We start from the raw sequence: 17,281 nt of genomic DNA, 5'->3' as shown, positions 1-17,281 counted from the left end.
GGGAATTATTAGGGAATTTGCTTCAGGACTTGGTAGGTTTGCCCTGCTTGGTCTCTGTCATTGGTACTGAAGTCTTGAGGGCAGGCTGCCCTGCCATGGCTGATGATGGCCCAAAGGCAAGGCTGAAGCCCGATGCCAGTGAAAGGGCTGGTACGTCCAGTACTGGGGACAACTGACCTGTAGTTCTTTCCATCTGTGTGGAAGCTGTGGCGAGCAGGAGAGAGAGGGTCATTGGCAGCCTCGTGCAGATGGCGGTCATGGCAGTATAAAGGGGCTGATTTGGGGTGGCCATATCTACCACTGAGGGCTTGCTCCCACAACAGGGTGTGGAGATGAGCTGTCCTATTCCTTCTGGTCTGTTTAGCAAAGGCAGTGGGTACAAGAGTCTACTTTGTGTGTCTCTCCTAGGCACATAAGAGAGAAGGAATGGCTGTCAGTTAGTGGTAGCTTCCCGCCACAGCAGGTGCACTTTTTGAAGAAGGCCTTGGAGGCCATGCACCCCCGAGGGGCAAAGATGAAAAGGAAGAAAGACGCAGAGAAGGGAGGAAGGGGGGGGTGGAGAGAAAACTCTGCCCAGTAGCCCCAGGAGAAGACAGCTACAGTTTTGCAGCGAAAGGCCATGAGACACAGAGGACGTTCCTAACTCTGCCAGTTGCTGTGGCAGATGAAAAGGAACAGAGTGGCAGGCAGAAGCCAACCCTGGAGCATGTGCAGAGTGGGTGGGCAAGGCTCCCACCTAAAACTGCTCAGCTGTAGAAAGTTTCAAATGACTGTTCTGCATAAGTGCATAATCCGTGTGAGAGTCACAGAGACCATGAAGAAGAACTTTTTGGACCAACTCTGTGGGTTAGGAACATAGTGAAAAAGTGTTTCTAACTCCTGTCTGCAGGATAGTTACTAAAAAGTGGCATTCTGAACCCCACGGCAGTTATGCTATAGCGTCCTGCAAGCTTCCATTCCCCCCCCCCCCCCCGTGCTCTTTGCTAAGCTGCTGGAATAGGTCATCAGTGGACTTTGGACCAGATGTCAGGAGTGGGGAGAGGTCTCTATGCATATTTAATGAATCATTCTATTGTTTTATGGAGTTGTAAACTGAGCAAATGAAAAGTGATGTAGAAATACTGCTAATAATTGCAGCAGCTGCTGCTGCTGAAGATGATGATGGACACCCAGCTCTACTTCTCCTTGCCATCTGAGTTAAGTGAGGCTGTGAGGCTGGAGTCAGTAATGGGTTGGATGAGTAATAATAAACTTAGGACTGATTCCCAACAAGATGGAGGTCCTATGGGTGGGCAGTTCTCAGATCTGGGAACTGGACAGATGGCATATATAGGAACGAGATAGGATTGCACCCCCCCTGAAAAACCAGGTGCCTAGTCTAGGAGTACTCCTTGATCCACCTTTATCCACCCAGGTGGCCTCAGTGGCATGGGGTGCCTTTGCCCAGCTTCAGCTGGTGTCAGCTATGGCCATTCCTGGACAGAGACAGCTTAGCCACTGTGACACATACTCTGGTAACCTCTCATTTGGATTATTGTAATGCACTTTACATGGGGCTGCCCTTAAAGATGATCCAGAAATTACCACTGGTGCAAAATGCAGTTGCCAGGATGTTGAACAGGACAGCTGTCAGGGATCATATAACAACAATGCTGAAGGAGCTATGTTGGTTGCCTATCTCTTTCCAGGCTGAATTCAAGGTGTTGTTAGTGACCTTCAAAGCCCTAAATGACTCGGGGCTCTCCCTGTATCAGCCTGCCCATGCCCTTCGATCTGGGGGAGAGGTCCATCGCATCCCACCCCTAGGGGAAATACATCAGGTGGTGACATGAGATAGGGCCTTCTCTGTGGTGGTGGAAGACACTTTGGCATGTCTTCCCCATTTAGTACACCTGATGCCAACTTTACTGGCATTTCTGCAGAAGGCTAAGGCCTCTCTGTTTACCTGGGCATTTATGAGTGGACAATGAGTATGACTAGATTTCTGTTGCATATTTGTTTCTCTGACTGTTATTGCTTCTATTGGATTTGTTGTATTTTATTGTTTTAATATTATTTATTGTATTGTTTTGATATTGTTACTCATGTTGGGATTTTTATGAAGGGTGGGATATAATCAGAAGTAAATAAGCAGCCAGATACCTCTGGTCTCCCTGAAAACAAAAGATATGGCAACAGATAATGTGACTAATGATTTGTTGATGGCCAAGGAGCAAGGAATACAAACTGCAGTCCTTAATATGAAATAACGATTGGAGTTTGTCGGTTTTTAAACAAGCCTACCTTATCAGTAATACTGAATAAAGAGGGCATTACTCAGAGGCCAAGAGATTTTTGTGCCACATGTATGGTACCAAACGCCAAAACCATTGATCATTCCAGCCTACAACTATTTACCAAGGGAAAGAGGGATATGCATATGCTACCTCCCAACAAAAGATGCTCTTGAACTCAAAATTGTGCATGTTAATCTTTAGGCAAAGATCTGACTGTAAGCATATCAAGTGCTTAAACATGCTGTAACTCCTAAGCATACTTCTGCCTGGAAGAAGGTATCTCATGTTTTATCAGTGATCTGAACAAAGTTACCTCCTGTGTCCATTGCCTGGCTGGAACAAGTGATGTGTATGCAAAGAAAAATGTAACAGAGCAAGATTTATTTATTTAAGAAATATCTTACCTGCTTTTCATTATAACATAATCCCAAAGCAGGGCACAAACAATAAAACGCAATAAAATAATACAGCATTGACAAAAATCATAATCAAACAGGGGAGAACAGTAACAGATCAATAGCATCATATACAATGCAGTAAAAGAAAAGTGAGAAAAATTCAAATCAAAAGCTTGGGTAAACAAATAGGTCTTTAGTGGATGTCGAAAGCTTGTAAGACTCAGCACCACCCATACATGAGGGAGGAGAATGTTCCACAGTTGGGGTGCATGTATGTAAAACACCATCTCTTGGGTTGCCACATATCAAACTCCAGGCAAATGCAGCACCATCAAGAGGGCATCCCCACTCAATGTTAATAACAGGGTAAGTACATAAGGGAGAAAGCACTCCATCAGGTAACCAGATCCTAAGCCATGTAGGTCTTTATATCTCAATATAAGCATCTTGAACTTGGCTTGGTAGCTTATTGGCAGCCTTCAGAACTGGTATAATGCGTAGGCTGTCCCACTCAGCAGTCTAGCTGCAGTATTTTGTACTAGCTGCAGCATCCAGGCCAATCTCACAGGAAGCCCGCATAAAGTGCATTGCAATCTTGAAGTTACCAGTGGATCACTGTGGCCAGGCTATCTCTTTATAGGAATGGCTGTAGCTGGCGTTGAAAAAAGGTACTCCTTGCTGTAGAGGTCACCTGTGCCCCCACAGACAGTGATGGATCTAGGATCATCTATTTCACAAAGGACTTGAAATGTGCTCTTGCAGTGTTAATTAATTTCCTTATACTCTTTATGCAACTGATAACCAGACACTGATTTATTCTGTAAATCGTATGGTTTACTCTGTAAACCTTACCTTCATTTTGATGCGAAGTATATCCAAATCAGTTCATTACTTTCAGAGCTTTGATAAGGTTTCCCAAAAGTAGCCCAAGACATGCAGTGATATGTGACCTTGAAAATGACCTTCAGGGTAATATTTTTTGAGGGTGGCATCCATCCATGTCTTCTTTGTCACCTGATGTGCAATTGATCTGGTATGGGTGCCTGATTTTAACATGTCGACATTGGCAACTGATTTTTTAAAGCACTTTCTAGATGTTGCCTGGCCTACTATACTTGGGTTTTGAGTGTTAAAACAAGTACATTGACTTTTGTTTGGAAGTCAACCAGTAGCCAACTCAGCTGCTTAAAAAGCCCATGTGACATGCTCCATCTGACCATTCCCTAGCAACTGTAACCTGGACTGTCTGTGATTTCTGAAAAGTCTTCAAAGGCAGCCCCACATACAGTGGATTGCAGAAGTATACTTTGGAGTAACAAGAGCATGGATAAACAGTGGCCAGATACTCTCTGTACAGGAGGTATTACAACTGGCACGCTAGCTTCACCTGGGGCAAGGCTCTGATGAAGTATTTACCACCAGTATCACTGTCTTGTCTGGAGCTTCACTTTATTGGCCCTCATACAGTCCTTTATCTATGCCAGACATTGATTCAACACACATCTACTACCTCACTCAAATTAGATGAAAAGGAGAAACAGAGCTAGATGTCATTCAGCATACAGATTATACCTCACCCCAAATCCTTCAATAATCTCACGCAGGAGGTTTTGTGTAGATCTTTAAAAGCACAGAAGATAAAATAGAGCCCTGCAGAACAGCATAACACAAGTGCCATAGGCCAGAGTAATAGTCTCCTAGCACCACCTTGTGGAAACAGCTACCCAGGTACAAATGGAACCACTGAAACACAGTGCCTCTCATCCCCAGAGAGCACTGATCCTGAAGGATGCCATATCTGATTGTACTAAAAGCTGTTGAGAAGTCTAGCAGAATTAGCAAGGTCATATTCCCCTGTTCTCGCATCATAGGCTATCAGGGCAACAAAAGCCCTGGTTATTTCATAGGCTATTTCAGAGGCAAAACCAGGATAAAAATCAGAATGAAAAGGATCTAGATAATCAGTCTCATCTAAGAATGTCTGGAATTGCAGTGCCATCACCCTGTAGAGCATCATGTCCAAAAATGTGGGCACCTTGTAAATAAGTCCCAAAGTTACTAGCCAGTAAAAAAAACAAAAATACTAGCCTGCTGTGGGCTGGCAGATGAGGGACAAGAAGTGCTAGGAGGCTGCTGCATTTCTATGGTGGGTGCAGGTGAGGGCCAGGGTACTCTGTCCTCTTCTGTGAGCCCACTCACTCGTCTGCATGGAATTCCATGCACTTGCCCACATGTCATTCTTTCTCATCTATGGCTATCAGGGTTGCGCTTAGATACAAGGCTGGCTTAGGAGTGATTGTGTCAACACTTGAATCATCCTCACATCCCACTGAGTAACTAGGGCCGCAATAATAGTGCCAGCTCTGCCAAATGGAATCTCCCTGAAGGTTCTCAGGGATCATTCAGCCTCTGTGGACAGATTATTCTACTTGGTCCACTATCCCTGTGCAGGAAAGTCATTGTTGAGAGCTTACATGTCACCAGGGAGCGATCTGATGTCAACAGGGGAGTCAAAAATGAAATCCCCCACTCTTAGACCACCACCTTTCTGCCAAGATGAGAACACAAGATCCACAGTGGTACCCACAACATATATTGGGTCAATTATATGTTGCAACAACCCATAGGTGTCATGACGGTCATGAAAACCTGAGCCACACCCAGCAAGTCAGCTTTGGCATTAGCCCAAGGGTCTTCAACATAAAATCCAAGACCACCCCCACTGACTCAGGCAAGGAGGTGGTTGGGCAACAGGATTATCAGTACACCAACAGAATCCCTCAACTCTCCTGATTGCCCAATACCAAATACAAAAACATTCAAAACTGGGACAGCCAAAAGCAGATCCTGAAGAGAGAGCTGGAATAACTATAGATTACAGCAACCTTGCCTAGCCTATGCTGGCGTTTCATAAAGAACCCAAGTGGATACAGCTGAGGCAGATCAACTCCGCACAGCTCATCCAGCCAGACCTTGGTAATAAAAAGCTAGGGTGGCTCTAATGGCTCTCTGTATGAAGTCATAAGAATTAAGTATTTAGCTCTTCAGAGGAAAACTTGTTAACTCGGCAGGATTATGCCCTTAGAGCTTTGAAATCAGAAGACAACCAAGACTTCAATTTAAGAAGAATAACACACCATTCAGCTATGTTCTGTTCGAATCTGTGTGTGTACTATTTTCAAAGTTAGAGTGTAAACCTTCTATGTGGACCATCTAATAGATCCTGCAGCCCAGATTTCATGACACTTACTTTTTAATGTTGTGAAACTGAAAGTAAGGCCCTGTTCAGATGTAACAACAGCTTTGGGCAGCAATTAATAGGTTAATTAACTCACGAATTACAGAGATGCGCACCGTGCATGAGCTACTTCCAGTTTCCAATGACAACCTACAAATGCGGCATTCGTAGGTTGTTTCCATTATGTTTGAACCCCGTTTACATAACTCGGGGATGTAAACAACCCCAAGTTAACCCAAGAACAAACCATGGGTTAACTTGGGGTTATTGAACCCACAAACAACCACGGGTGCCTGGGTTCGAACATCACAACAACAACCTAACAAATGCAGCATTCGTAGGTTGCTGCTGGAAACCAGAAGCAGAGGGCATCCCTGAAATTCGTGGGTTAATTAACCCACAAATGGCAGCTAAAAGCCTCCATTACAGGGTCACTGAGCTGGAGATAATCAACTCAGATTTAATAGCTACAGTTTATGAGTTGAAGGGGAGGGAATGATTGTAAGACCTGTTGCTGCTGCTCTGGAGGGCCTGTTTGGAGTTTATATACTGTATGTTTGTTCCGTTTCTAAAACTTGTGAAAAAGATTGAGCACTTGTTGGGAAATCTACGTGGTTGGGAAATCTATGTAGTTGAGAGGAAAATACTGAAACAATGAACATAATTATGCTCTTTAATCCCGATTTTTATCTTTATAAATTACTTCTGCCTCTTTTATACCTTAAGCCTTTAATTACTTAAATTACTTCAGTTGTAAGCCCCTTGGGGATCAAAGTATGTATCTCTATGGAAAACTGCTGAAACCCCTCTGAGCACAAAAGGTATGGCGAGCTATGAATTCAATAAATAAAAATAAATATCACACCACAGTGCAGATTTTACAAGCATACTAGAACTTATCAGGCAAATATTATTTCTCAGTCTGATCTCCTAAAGTCTCACAACCATTTTTACTAAGTTTTCTAAGTAAGGCTCATAAGGCAGAGAATGCAATATACCTGGTGAAACTGAATTTCCACTTTCAGAGCATCCTGTAGACTCTGCAACTCCATTCTCTACCTTCTCCACTTTGAGCTGTCGAGGTTACTAAATCCCGACCACCTTCACACACTTGCTTCAGAGTTAAGGAAATCTTCTCTTCTTTACACTATTGCTGTAAAACATATTTTAGTGTATCATGAGAGAAAGGAAAAATATAAGAACCCAATTCAAAACAACCTGCCATTACGAGATCGAGCTTCAAAAGTACATGATCCTTGACTTTCATCTCAAGACTTTCTAGTAGATGCACCCATCACTTTCTAGTATGCACCCACCACAGTGGATCCCTTGCAGCACAACTGTTCTATGAAACTCAGAGCTAAGACCTACATATTTATATAGAAGCAGGTCCTAACAAGTCTAACGCCATTTACTTCCTAGTAAATGTATTTAGGATTGCAACCTTATTTTCCTATAAGTGTTCTATTAATTACACAAATGAGAAACTACTATACAAGTATACACAAGTAGTTATTAGGCAAAGTAGCCTAATATTAGTGTGCTTCCTGCAAAGAAAATGATATTGAAGGAGCTGAAAAGACGACTTCTGATAACCTATCTGCAAGACATGCTCATTTTATTTTAAAAGTAGTTTTAATAGCCATATAAGTCACTCAACTACAAATAAAAGCCTAAAATTAAATAATGAATATTGTACCTATCTTCTTTTTATTAACTTTTTCAAGTTTGACATGGAGTTGACAGCAAGTTTACTGGTGCTTTAAGCCGCCCTTCTAAAACACTACATTCCAAAATTAACATTTTACACAACAAATCCTTACAGCTTGTTTTCTGGATGTCAGTTAGACAAAATGCACATTCTGAATAACTTACATTCATTGTGACATTAAAGGAAAAAGCTTACCGGTCTTAGAAAACAAGTATTAGCTTCAGCTCCTTAGCCCCCCTACAATGAAGAAATACGAAGGAATCAGACAGTACACTTAACATTTGAGTTTGAAACAAAGTAGTATTTAGACTAGCAAATAAATATTTTTAAAGAACTGATGATAACAGAAGTCAAATAAGATGAGAGAAGAAAGTTTAGTACAGCATGGAAAAACTCTTTTACATTTTGTGCTAAACTAGAATAGGGTTCAAATGCCTTTGCCAAATGGACCAAAAGGATGTAAAGTAGGAACAACTCAACCTCTTTCATTCTTACAAGTTTATTAAAACCAAATTAAAGCAAATCTAAACTCAAAGGAAGGATAACCTTAATTTAACGTTTCAGTGGTGGCAGTAATGGCAGAGGGAGGGCCCAGGTGGGGGCCACACATGTGGCCACATGTTGTCCACCCAGATCTAAGCAATTAACAAAGGGGGTTATTTTTCATAACTCCTACATTAAAGTTATAGAATAGTCTGCACAAGATGCTGAATAATGACCACATAAACAATTATTCTAAGAATGCTTTCTTTTGTATTTACTCTTTTAATGACTCTTTATTTGCTGAAGTTTGGAGTTCCCATAATTTTTCCATAATTCAAACGCTGAAGAAAACTAGTACATATTCAAAAAGAAATAAGAGAAAGCATATGGAAAAATTCAGGACTGCTAAATGGAAAGACTGGAAATACGAAGGGTGGATAAAATGGATGCATTTTTAATAAGATTTTTAAAATTTAAATGTACAAATTGACCTTTCTTCTTGCTAATTTAAATTATGATATAAAAACCAGTGATTTAAAAATTATCTTGATTTAGATCTATCCTTCCTATAAACAGTGAATTGGGACTAATTAAAAAATATACCACATGTTTTAGTTCATATTTTAAATCCAGAACCAAGGATACATTGGATTCTCACCAGACATCAGAACTTTATTTCTTTATTTCTTTCCTATTCTATCAAAGAAGGGAAGATGTTTACACACAGACACAGATGCACACACACACTTCTGTCTTTTCCATACCAAAAAAACAACAACCTGAGAGGTTTTGAAATAGGTTAGGCTGAAAGACAAAACCAGCTTGGGCAGAGGGCTTCATGAATGATCAAGGCCCTGATCCTGGTTACCCCATCTCCAAACCCAACACCAACCTTTTACAAACACACATTTTATTCATTTTAATCATTCTGTGTACCATATGCCTTATTCCGGAAACATGTTATTGAGTGAAATACGATAAATCAAATTAAAATCCACATTACACATCTTAACATGAGCAGTAAACAAAAGACACAATTAATAAGAAGTGGTTTGAAATAAAAAACATCTTATTTAAAAGTCACCAATGAAGGAGCCAAATGTACTTCTTGGAGGATAGCATTCAGTGATGTGGGGTGGAAAATTTTCCAGTACTTTATTTTTCTGCAGAGACTTTTCCATTTCATAAATTCATTAGTTAAAATTAACGCATGCCAATTGCAAATACAATATTAGGAAACCTTGGCAGTTTCAAAGTTGTAATTAATGTTTTTCGGGTGATTATCCTTAGCAAGTATATGGAAGAATATATCATTGAAATACATGTATGTCTCAGAGTGAAATGACAGTGAAACTCATGGTGCCCTAACAGCATTAGTGAAAGAGTTGAACTCTGTTGAAACAGATGAGTGGAGGTCAGTGTGTCATGCACATTTCTTTGGGTTACTAAAATTAATTAGTGTGTTAATAGTTTTCAGTACCTTTTTTCCCTTCTTAAATTTAAACAATGTAAGACTACATGCTTGGCTAGATAGCATCACCGATGCAATGAATATGAACTTGAGCACGCTCCGGGAGAGAGTGGAGGACAAGAAGGCCTGGCGTGCTATGGTCCATGGGGTCACGAAGAGTCGGACATGATTTCACGACTGAACAAGGGTACATGCTATTGTCTTTACATGCTTACAAGTATTCAAAGGAAAATTTCTACAGAATATAACGTTTAAATCACATTAACAGAGCAATCCTATGGTCCCTGGAAGAGTGTTCCAGGGATCATAGGATATGCTGGAGTCCCCCGCCCCAAGCCATAAACACTCCTATGAGTTCAGGAGGGGGACTCTGCATTCTGATATCCCCCTTGCCTCCTCACAGCTGCCACAGAAAGGAACACAGGATCTGCTTCCCAAGGTTGCAAAAACGACCTCGGACGACTTCATTGAGCAAGAAGAGGGGGTATTCCAGGTGGTGGGGAAGAGAGGAGAAAGCAGAGGCTGCAATCTGCTGGGTCCTTTGGTCTCTCAAGTTCTGTCCCCACCCCCGGCCATGTGACTCCTCTAGATGGGCTTAGAGACCTATCTAGAAGAAAAAATTGCAAATGAGAATGGAGAGGTGAAAATCAGCTCCACCGCTCCTCCTACCCTGCTGGCAGCAGCAGGGTAGGGCACAGAATATTTGAAAGCCTCCTAAATCAAAAACATAGCAGGCAGCATTCCAACAGGATTGCGCCCTAAGGGTGCTTTAATTTTTTTCTTCAAATAATTCAGGTCAAATACTTGTCATGTATTGGGACAAAAAATTCACATGGGGTACTTTTTTTTAGCTTTGTTTACTCAATACAAGTAAAATAAACATGCTAAATTAGATCTCTTTATGACACTGATAGGTAACTTGTTGCCCTCCAGATGTTTTGGCCTATGGCTCCTGTCAGTTCTAGCCAGAATAGCCAACAGTGAGGGATGATGGTCAAAACGTAGGCAAGGTCACAACTTGCTCACCCCTGCTCTAGGGCATCAGAACATTTTCCAGTGCAAACTGAACATTTTCCTATGCAAATGACCCAACGTAAATTAACCTAATTTTCATAGGAAAATTTTCCAATTCATTTTTTTCTGGAAAGCCCACAACACTGAGAGAATTCCATAAATACAAGGACACACTTAAAAGGCCCTGTCCCCTTAGAAAAAGGGTGGGCGACATATTCCCCATGCCACCACCACTCTGCAGCCCCCACTCGCCAGAAAAAAACTAAAAATAATTTAAAAGAAAGGCATATGGAACACTATGGGCCACCAAAAGTGTCACACTGTTTGCAAGCTAAATTCGACCCTTTTAGAGTTCCCACAGCTTTTTCTTAAAGAATCATTTTCCAGGTCGCCCAGCAGACTTTAGCCCACAGAGGGGTCCAGTGGGTAGCGAAAATGGCCACCAGACCTCCTGAAGTTGGCTATTCCTGCCTTGGAAGGTGTGGTTATGAAATGTAACCAAAGAAGCCAGAATGTTAGCATTAAACTAAATGTGTCTTTCCTGCTGCAGAAACCTTCAGAACAAGTGCCCCCATGAATAACATGGTTAGTTCAAATAACAGAAAAGCAAACATTCTCAGGTTTCTTTATGCTAATAGAATCATCCTCTCACCTACTTTACTGCCACAGTCTAACAGTACCACATGTCTCACCCTGGATTCAGTTATCCATGCTTTGAGAACCTCCAAGCTAGACTACTATAACATGTAGTGTATTTATTTATTGCATTTATATCCCGCCTTTTTTCCTCTTGCAAGGAACCCAAGGCAGCTTACATTATCCTCATCCTCCTCTCCATTTTATCCTCACAACAACAACCTTATAAGGAAGGCTGGGCTGAGAGTGTGTGACTGGCCCAAAGTCACCCAATGAGCTTCCATGGCCAAGTGGGGACTAGAACCCAGATCTCCCGGCTCCCAGTCCAACACTCTCACCACTACACCACACTGGCTCTTTATTTTTATTTGAGAGAGAGAGAACACGCCCGCCCGCACACCCACACCCACACAAGAAGCAGCTGTATTTTGAACTAACTGGAACTGGGCATTGTGCTCACACTACTGAGTCAACCCAAGGTGCTGGTGTTGGCCTTTAAAGCCCTTTACATACTGGGACCAGATTATCCAAAGAACGCCTGTCAGGTTTCCACTGCCACCTGAGTTACAGTGGTTGATTGCCGTGGAAATTCCTTTTCAGTAGGGGTGCCCTGGCTTTCAAACACTCTCCCCACATACCTCCACCTGCTTCCTTCTACAATATCATTCCAGGTAAAGATCTTTTAATTTTCCCAAGCTTAACTCTGGCCAAACTGTTGCCACTGGCTCCTTTTGTTTGCTAGACCTGCTGCCTTTAGTTTTTTTCCAATTTTGTGTGTTTCTCCTTTTATCATACTTCAAGTTATTTTATGAAAACTGCCCTGATATCTGGATTGAGGAGCAGGACATAAAGTCTAATAAATAAATATGGCCAAGCTCTCAGGGCACAGTATTGGCTCAAGCATTTGACAACCCTCTCTTTCAGTAGTTTAATGGCTGGAACAGATGCATGTGCTGAAAATAGGTGGAGTTTATGCAGAAAGCATATCCTATCAATGTTATCTCACAAAGTGACCAAGCAACACATCTCTGAATGTTTCAGAAAAAGGAAGAACTAGAACATTTTACATCTTTGGCAAGCTTACACATTGCAAATGAATAACTACTACAAAAGCACAAATCCAACTATGACTCATAGTTGTTTTGGAGCTCAAATATAAACTTATTTTTATTGCTTTTTAAAATGGGGAGGAGAAAAATACTACACAACTTTGCTGCAGGCCTCAAAATATGTATGATCAAGTTATGTTTAAGCCTGTGAAATTATTAGAGTACATTTGAGGATACGTTATTTGAGATGGCCTTCAAAACATACCCTGCTGAAACAATGGAATTCTGAGGTATACAACGACTATTTTTCATATTTACTTACTGCATTTATATTCTACTTTTCTTCCATCATGGAACTCAAGGCAGGGTACATATGATTCCCATGGCCTCCCATCCAGGCACTGACAAGCCTCAAACCTGCTTAGCTTTAACAAAGTTGCTGTACTATTTGTCCTCAAACCACGCCCTGGGACTAGTAAAGATGTCTGTAAGAAACAAGGCCTTTTGCATCATATATGTATGGCACCTCAGCTATGAAGTCCCTCTAGAAATAAGAATTTTCATAGCAAGTTTCAAAGAAAATGATCCAAGAAGATGACCCAAATATAACTATATGACAAATCACCCACCCTATCACCCAACAAGCTTTGGGTAACTATATTTGAACTCATTAGTACATTAAATATAAAGTCAGCTAATAGAGACATTTAAAAAATAAGAAAATACCAAGACAAAACCAATAGATGCAAATCATCAATATATTATAAAACACAGAATAGACCCCAACACATTCCAAACTTGGATTTGTTCTTTAATGAGGAAGAGATTAGATCAGTTTTCTCCAACCTGGTACCCTGCAGATATTTTGGACTACAACTGCCAGCATTCCTCACAATTAGCCACGATGCTGGGGCTGATGGGAGTTGAAGTCTAAAACATCTGGAGGACACCAGGTTGGGGAAAGATGAATTAGATACTTTAAAAAATATCTCTTTCTATTGTCCACACACACACCCCTGCACACCCCACAGGCCTAACACCTTCCTGCTATCCATCAGCATCTAGTACCTTCACTTACCCCTTCATGGATCACTGCCTTGTTGTGGCGAAGGGGCTTGTGTAAATCAGTGAAGCCATAAGCTATGCCGTGCAGGGCCACCCAAGACAGACAGGTCATGGCAGAGAGTTCTGACAAAATGTGGTCCACTGGAGAAGGAAATGGCAACCCACTCCAGTATTCTTGCCAAGAAAACCCCATGGAAAGTATCACAAGGCTAAAAGAGATGATGCTGGAAGATGAGCCCCTCAGGTCAGAAGGTGTCCAATATACTACTGGGAAAGAGCAGAGGGTATTTCCAAGTAGCGCCAGAAAGAGTGAAGCAGCTGGGCCAAAGCCAAAAGGACACTCAGCTGTGGATGTGTCTGGTGGTGAAAAGAAAATCCGATGCTGTAAAGAACAATATTGTTTAGGAACCTGGAATGTAAGGTCAACGAATCAAGGTAAGCTGGAGGTGGTCAAACAGGAGATGGCAAGATTGAACATCGACATCTTGGGAATCAGTGAACTAAAATGGACAAGCATGGGCAAATTTAATTCAGGTGACCATTATATCTACTACTGTGAGCAAGGATCCCTTAGAAGAAATGGAGTAGCCTTAGAAGAAATGGAGTAGCCATAGTCAACAAAAGGGTGGGAAAAGCAGTACTGGGGTACAATCTCAAAAACAACTGAATGATCTCAGTACGAATCCAAGGCAAACCATTCAACATCATAGTAATTCAAGTCTATGCCCCAACCACTGAGGCCGAAGAAGCTGAGGTTGATCAGTTCTATGAAGACCTACAACACCTTCTAGAACTAACATCAAAAAAAGATGTCCTCTTCATCATAGGGGAATGGAATGTTAAAGTAGGAACTCAAGAAATCACCGGGATAACAGGCAAGCATGGCCTTGGTGTACAAAATGAAGCAGGACAAAGGCTAATAGAGTTCTACCAAGAGAACACGCTGATCATAGCAAACACTCTTTTCCAACAGCACAAGAGGTGACTCTACACATGGACATCACCAGATGGTCAATATCGAAATCAGACTGATTATGTACTCTGCAGCCAAAGATAAAGAAGCTCTATAAAGTCAGTAAAAACAAGACCTGAAGCTGACTGTGGCTCAGATAATGAGCTTCTTGTTGCAAAATTTCAGCTTAAATTGAAGAATGTAGGGAAAACCACTAAACCATTCAGGAATGACCTCAATCATATCCCTTATGAATATACAGTGGAGGTGAGGAATAGATTTCAGGGATTAGACCTGATAGACAGAGTGCCTGAGGAACTATGGACGGAGGTCCGTAACATTGTTCAGGAGGCAGCAACTCAATCCATGACAAAGAAAAATGCAAGAAAGCCAAGTGGCTGTCTGATGAGGCTTTACAAGTAGCTCACGAAAGAAGGGAAGTGAAAAGCAAGGGAGAAAGGGGAAGATATATCCAACTGAATGCAGAGTTCCAGAGAATAGCAAGGAGAGACAAGAAGGCCTTCTTAAATGAACAATGCAAAGAAATCGAGGAAAACAACAGAATGGGAAAGACTAGAGATCTCTTCAAGAAAATCGGAGATCTCAAGGGAACGTTTTGTGCAAAGACGGGCATGATAAAGGACAAAGAAGGCAGGGACCTCACAGAAGCAGATGAGATTAAGAAGAGGTGGAAAGAAAACACAGAAGAACTATACAGAAAAGATCTGAATGTCCCTGATAGCCATGATAGTGCGGTCACTGAACTTGAGCTGGATATCCTAGACAGTGAAGTCAAGTGGGCCTTAGGAAGCCTTACTAACAACAAAGCTAGCGGAGATGACAGTATTCCAGCTGAGCTATTTAAGATCCTAAAAGACAATGCTGTTAAAGTGCTGCACTCAATATGCCAACCAATTTGGAACACTCAACAGTGGCCACAAGACAGGAAAAGGTCAGTTTACATTCCAATTCCAAAGAAGGGCAACGCCAAAGAGTGTTCAAACTACTGCACAATTGCGCTCATTTCACACGCCAGCAAGGTGATGCTCGAAATCCTACAAGCTAGGCTTCAGCAGCATGTGAACCGAGAACTACCGGAAGTACAAGCTGGGTTTCGAAGAGGCAGAGGAACTAGAGATCAAATCGCCAACTTTCGCTGGATCATGGAGAAAGCAAGAGAATTCCAGAAAAATGTCTATTTCTGCTTCACTGACTATGCTAAAGCCTTTGATTGTGTGGATCACAACAAACTGTGGCAAATTCTGAAAGAGATGGGAGTACCAGACCACCTTACCTGTCTCCTGAGAAACCTGTACGAGGGTCAAGAAGCAACAGTAAGAACCGGACATGGAACAACCGAGTGGTTCAAAATTGGGAAAGGGGTACGACAAGGCTGCATATTGTCGCCCTGCTTATTTAACTTATATGCAGAGTACATCATGAGAAACGCCGGGTTTCAAAATAATTAGGTGTTCCTTGACGATATGCCTATCGATCTCAAGCTGCAATCCTGCCCCTTCAGCCTGTCCTTCGCCTTTGCCAGGGGGGGCCATCTTTTGGGAGATGACTGAGCCAAAGTAGGAATTGAGCAGCTCTGCCTTTTCTTTGTCATCTGTTATCATTTTGCCATCCTTATTTAATAGCTGAACCACCATTTCTTTCCTCTGCCTTTTACTATGCACGTAGCTGGAGAAAGCCTTTTTGTTTTTAGCATCCCCCGCTAACCTCAGCTTGTTCTCAGCTTTAGCCTTCCTGACGCCATCCCTGCAATTCTGTGCTACATGCCTGTACTCTTCCTTTGTTACTTGGCCTTCTTTCCACTTCCTGTATGTGTCCTTTTTTGTTTCCAGGTCATCCCTAAGCTTTTTGTGAAGCCACATTGGCTTCTTCTGTTGTCTTCCACCTTTTTTTCTTGTTTTAATTGTTTGTAATTGTTCCTTGAGAATTTCCTTTTTTAAAAGCTCCCACCCATCTTGGACTCCTTTTCTCGTTAGCGTCGCTTGCCATGGAACCTTACTGATCTTTGTTCAGAGTATTAAAATCAGCTTTCCTAAAATCCAGGGTACGTGTTTGACTACACTTGGCTTTTGCTTCCCTTAGAACCAAGAACTCAAGTACAACATGGTCGCTTTCCCCCAGAGTTCCTGTAACTGCTACTTTAAACTCAGCTCTCTTTTTATTTTATTTTCTTGGACTCCAAGATCACTGCAGACGGTGACTGTAGCCATGAAATTAAAAGATGCTTGCTCCTTGGGAGGAAAGCTATGGCACACCTAGACAGCATAGTAAGAAGCAGAGACATCACCTTGCTGACAAAGGTCTGTCTAATCAAAGCTATGGTTTTTCCAGTAGCAACGTATGGCTGTGAGAGCTGGACTATGAGGAAGGCTGAGCGCCGAAGATTTGATGCTTTTGAACTGTGGTGCTGGAGAAGACTTTTACGAGTCCCCTGGAGTGCAAGGAGGTCAAATCAGGCAATCCTAAAGGAAATCAACCCTGAGTGCTCATTGGAAGGACAGATAATGAAGCTCAAATATTTTGGCTACCAAATGCGAAGAGAAAAGTCATTGGAAAAGACCCTGATGCTGGGAAGGATTGAAGGCAAAAGGAGAAGGGGACAGCAGAGGATGAGATGGCTAGATAGCATCACTTATGCAATGAATATGAACTTGAGCACACATGGGAGAGAGCGGAGGACAGGAAGGCCTGGCGTGCTATGGTCCATGGGGTCACAAAGAGTCGGACACGACTGAACGACTGAACAACAACAAACCTTTACTTACTTGCAAGCTTTGGATAACAGGGGGAAAAATTACAATTCCTTGTTTTTAATATTTAGCCCTTTATAATATTTAACCTCTTAAATACAGCATGGAATAGAGTACAGTGTATGTTCATTGCTTTTCAAACATGGCATCTGAAGCAAGAGTTTTGACTACAGATATCTAATGAAGTTCTCATCAATACAATCACTGGTTTTGTAGCATG

The 17,281-nt window shown here is 41.8% G+C and overlaps 1 protein-coding gene across 4 annotated transcripts in view; it reads right to left on the bottom strand.

Moving 5' to 3' along the window:
• Positions 1-17,281, bottom strand: part of PHF21A (PHD finger protein 21A) — a 228,779-nt gene that overhangs the window by 158,016 nt on the left and 53,482 nt on the right. For all 4 annotated transcript variants that reach the window (XM_084850563.1, XM_084850573.1, XM_084850583.1 and 1 more), the window contains exons 2-3: positions 7,819-7,860; positions 6,911-7,065 (exon numbers count right to left, since the gene is read on the bottom strand). In XM_084850563.1, the coding sequence (XP_084706689.1) occupies positions 6,911-6,964 (54 nt within the window). In that variant the 5' untranslated portion in view covers positions 6,965-7,065; positions 7,819-7,860. The remainder of the gene's footprint in view (positions 1-6,910; positions 7,066-7,818; positions 7,861-17,281) is intronic.

Source organism: Heloderma suspectum, chromosome 1, assembly GCF_057233095.1.
Source record: "Heloderma suspectum isolate Gila_16-S chromosome 1, 16-S_ref, whole genome shotgun sequence".
Classification (NCBI taxonomy): domain Eukaryota; kingdom Metazoa; phylum Chordata; class Lepidosauria; order Squamata; family Helodermatidae; genus Heloderma; species Heloderma suspectum.
The sequence above is the reverse complement of the archived record's forward strand: the minus strand, read 5'-3'. Positions and strand labels throughout refer to the sequence as shown.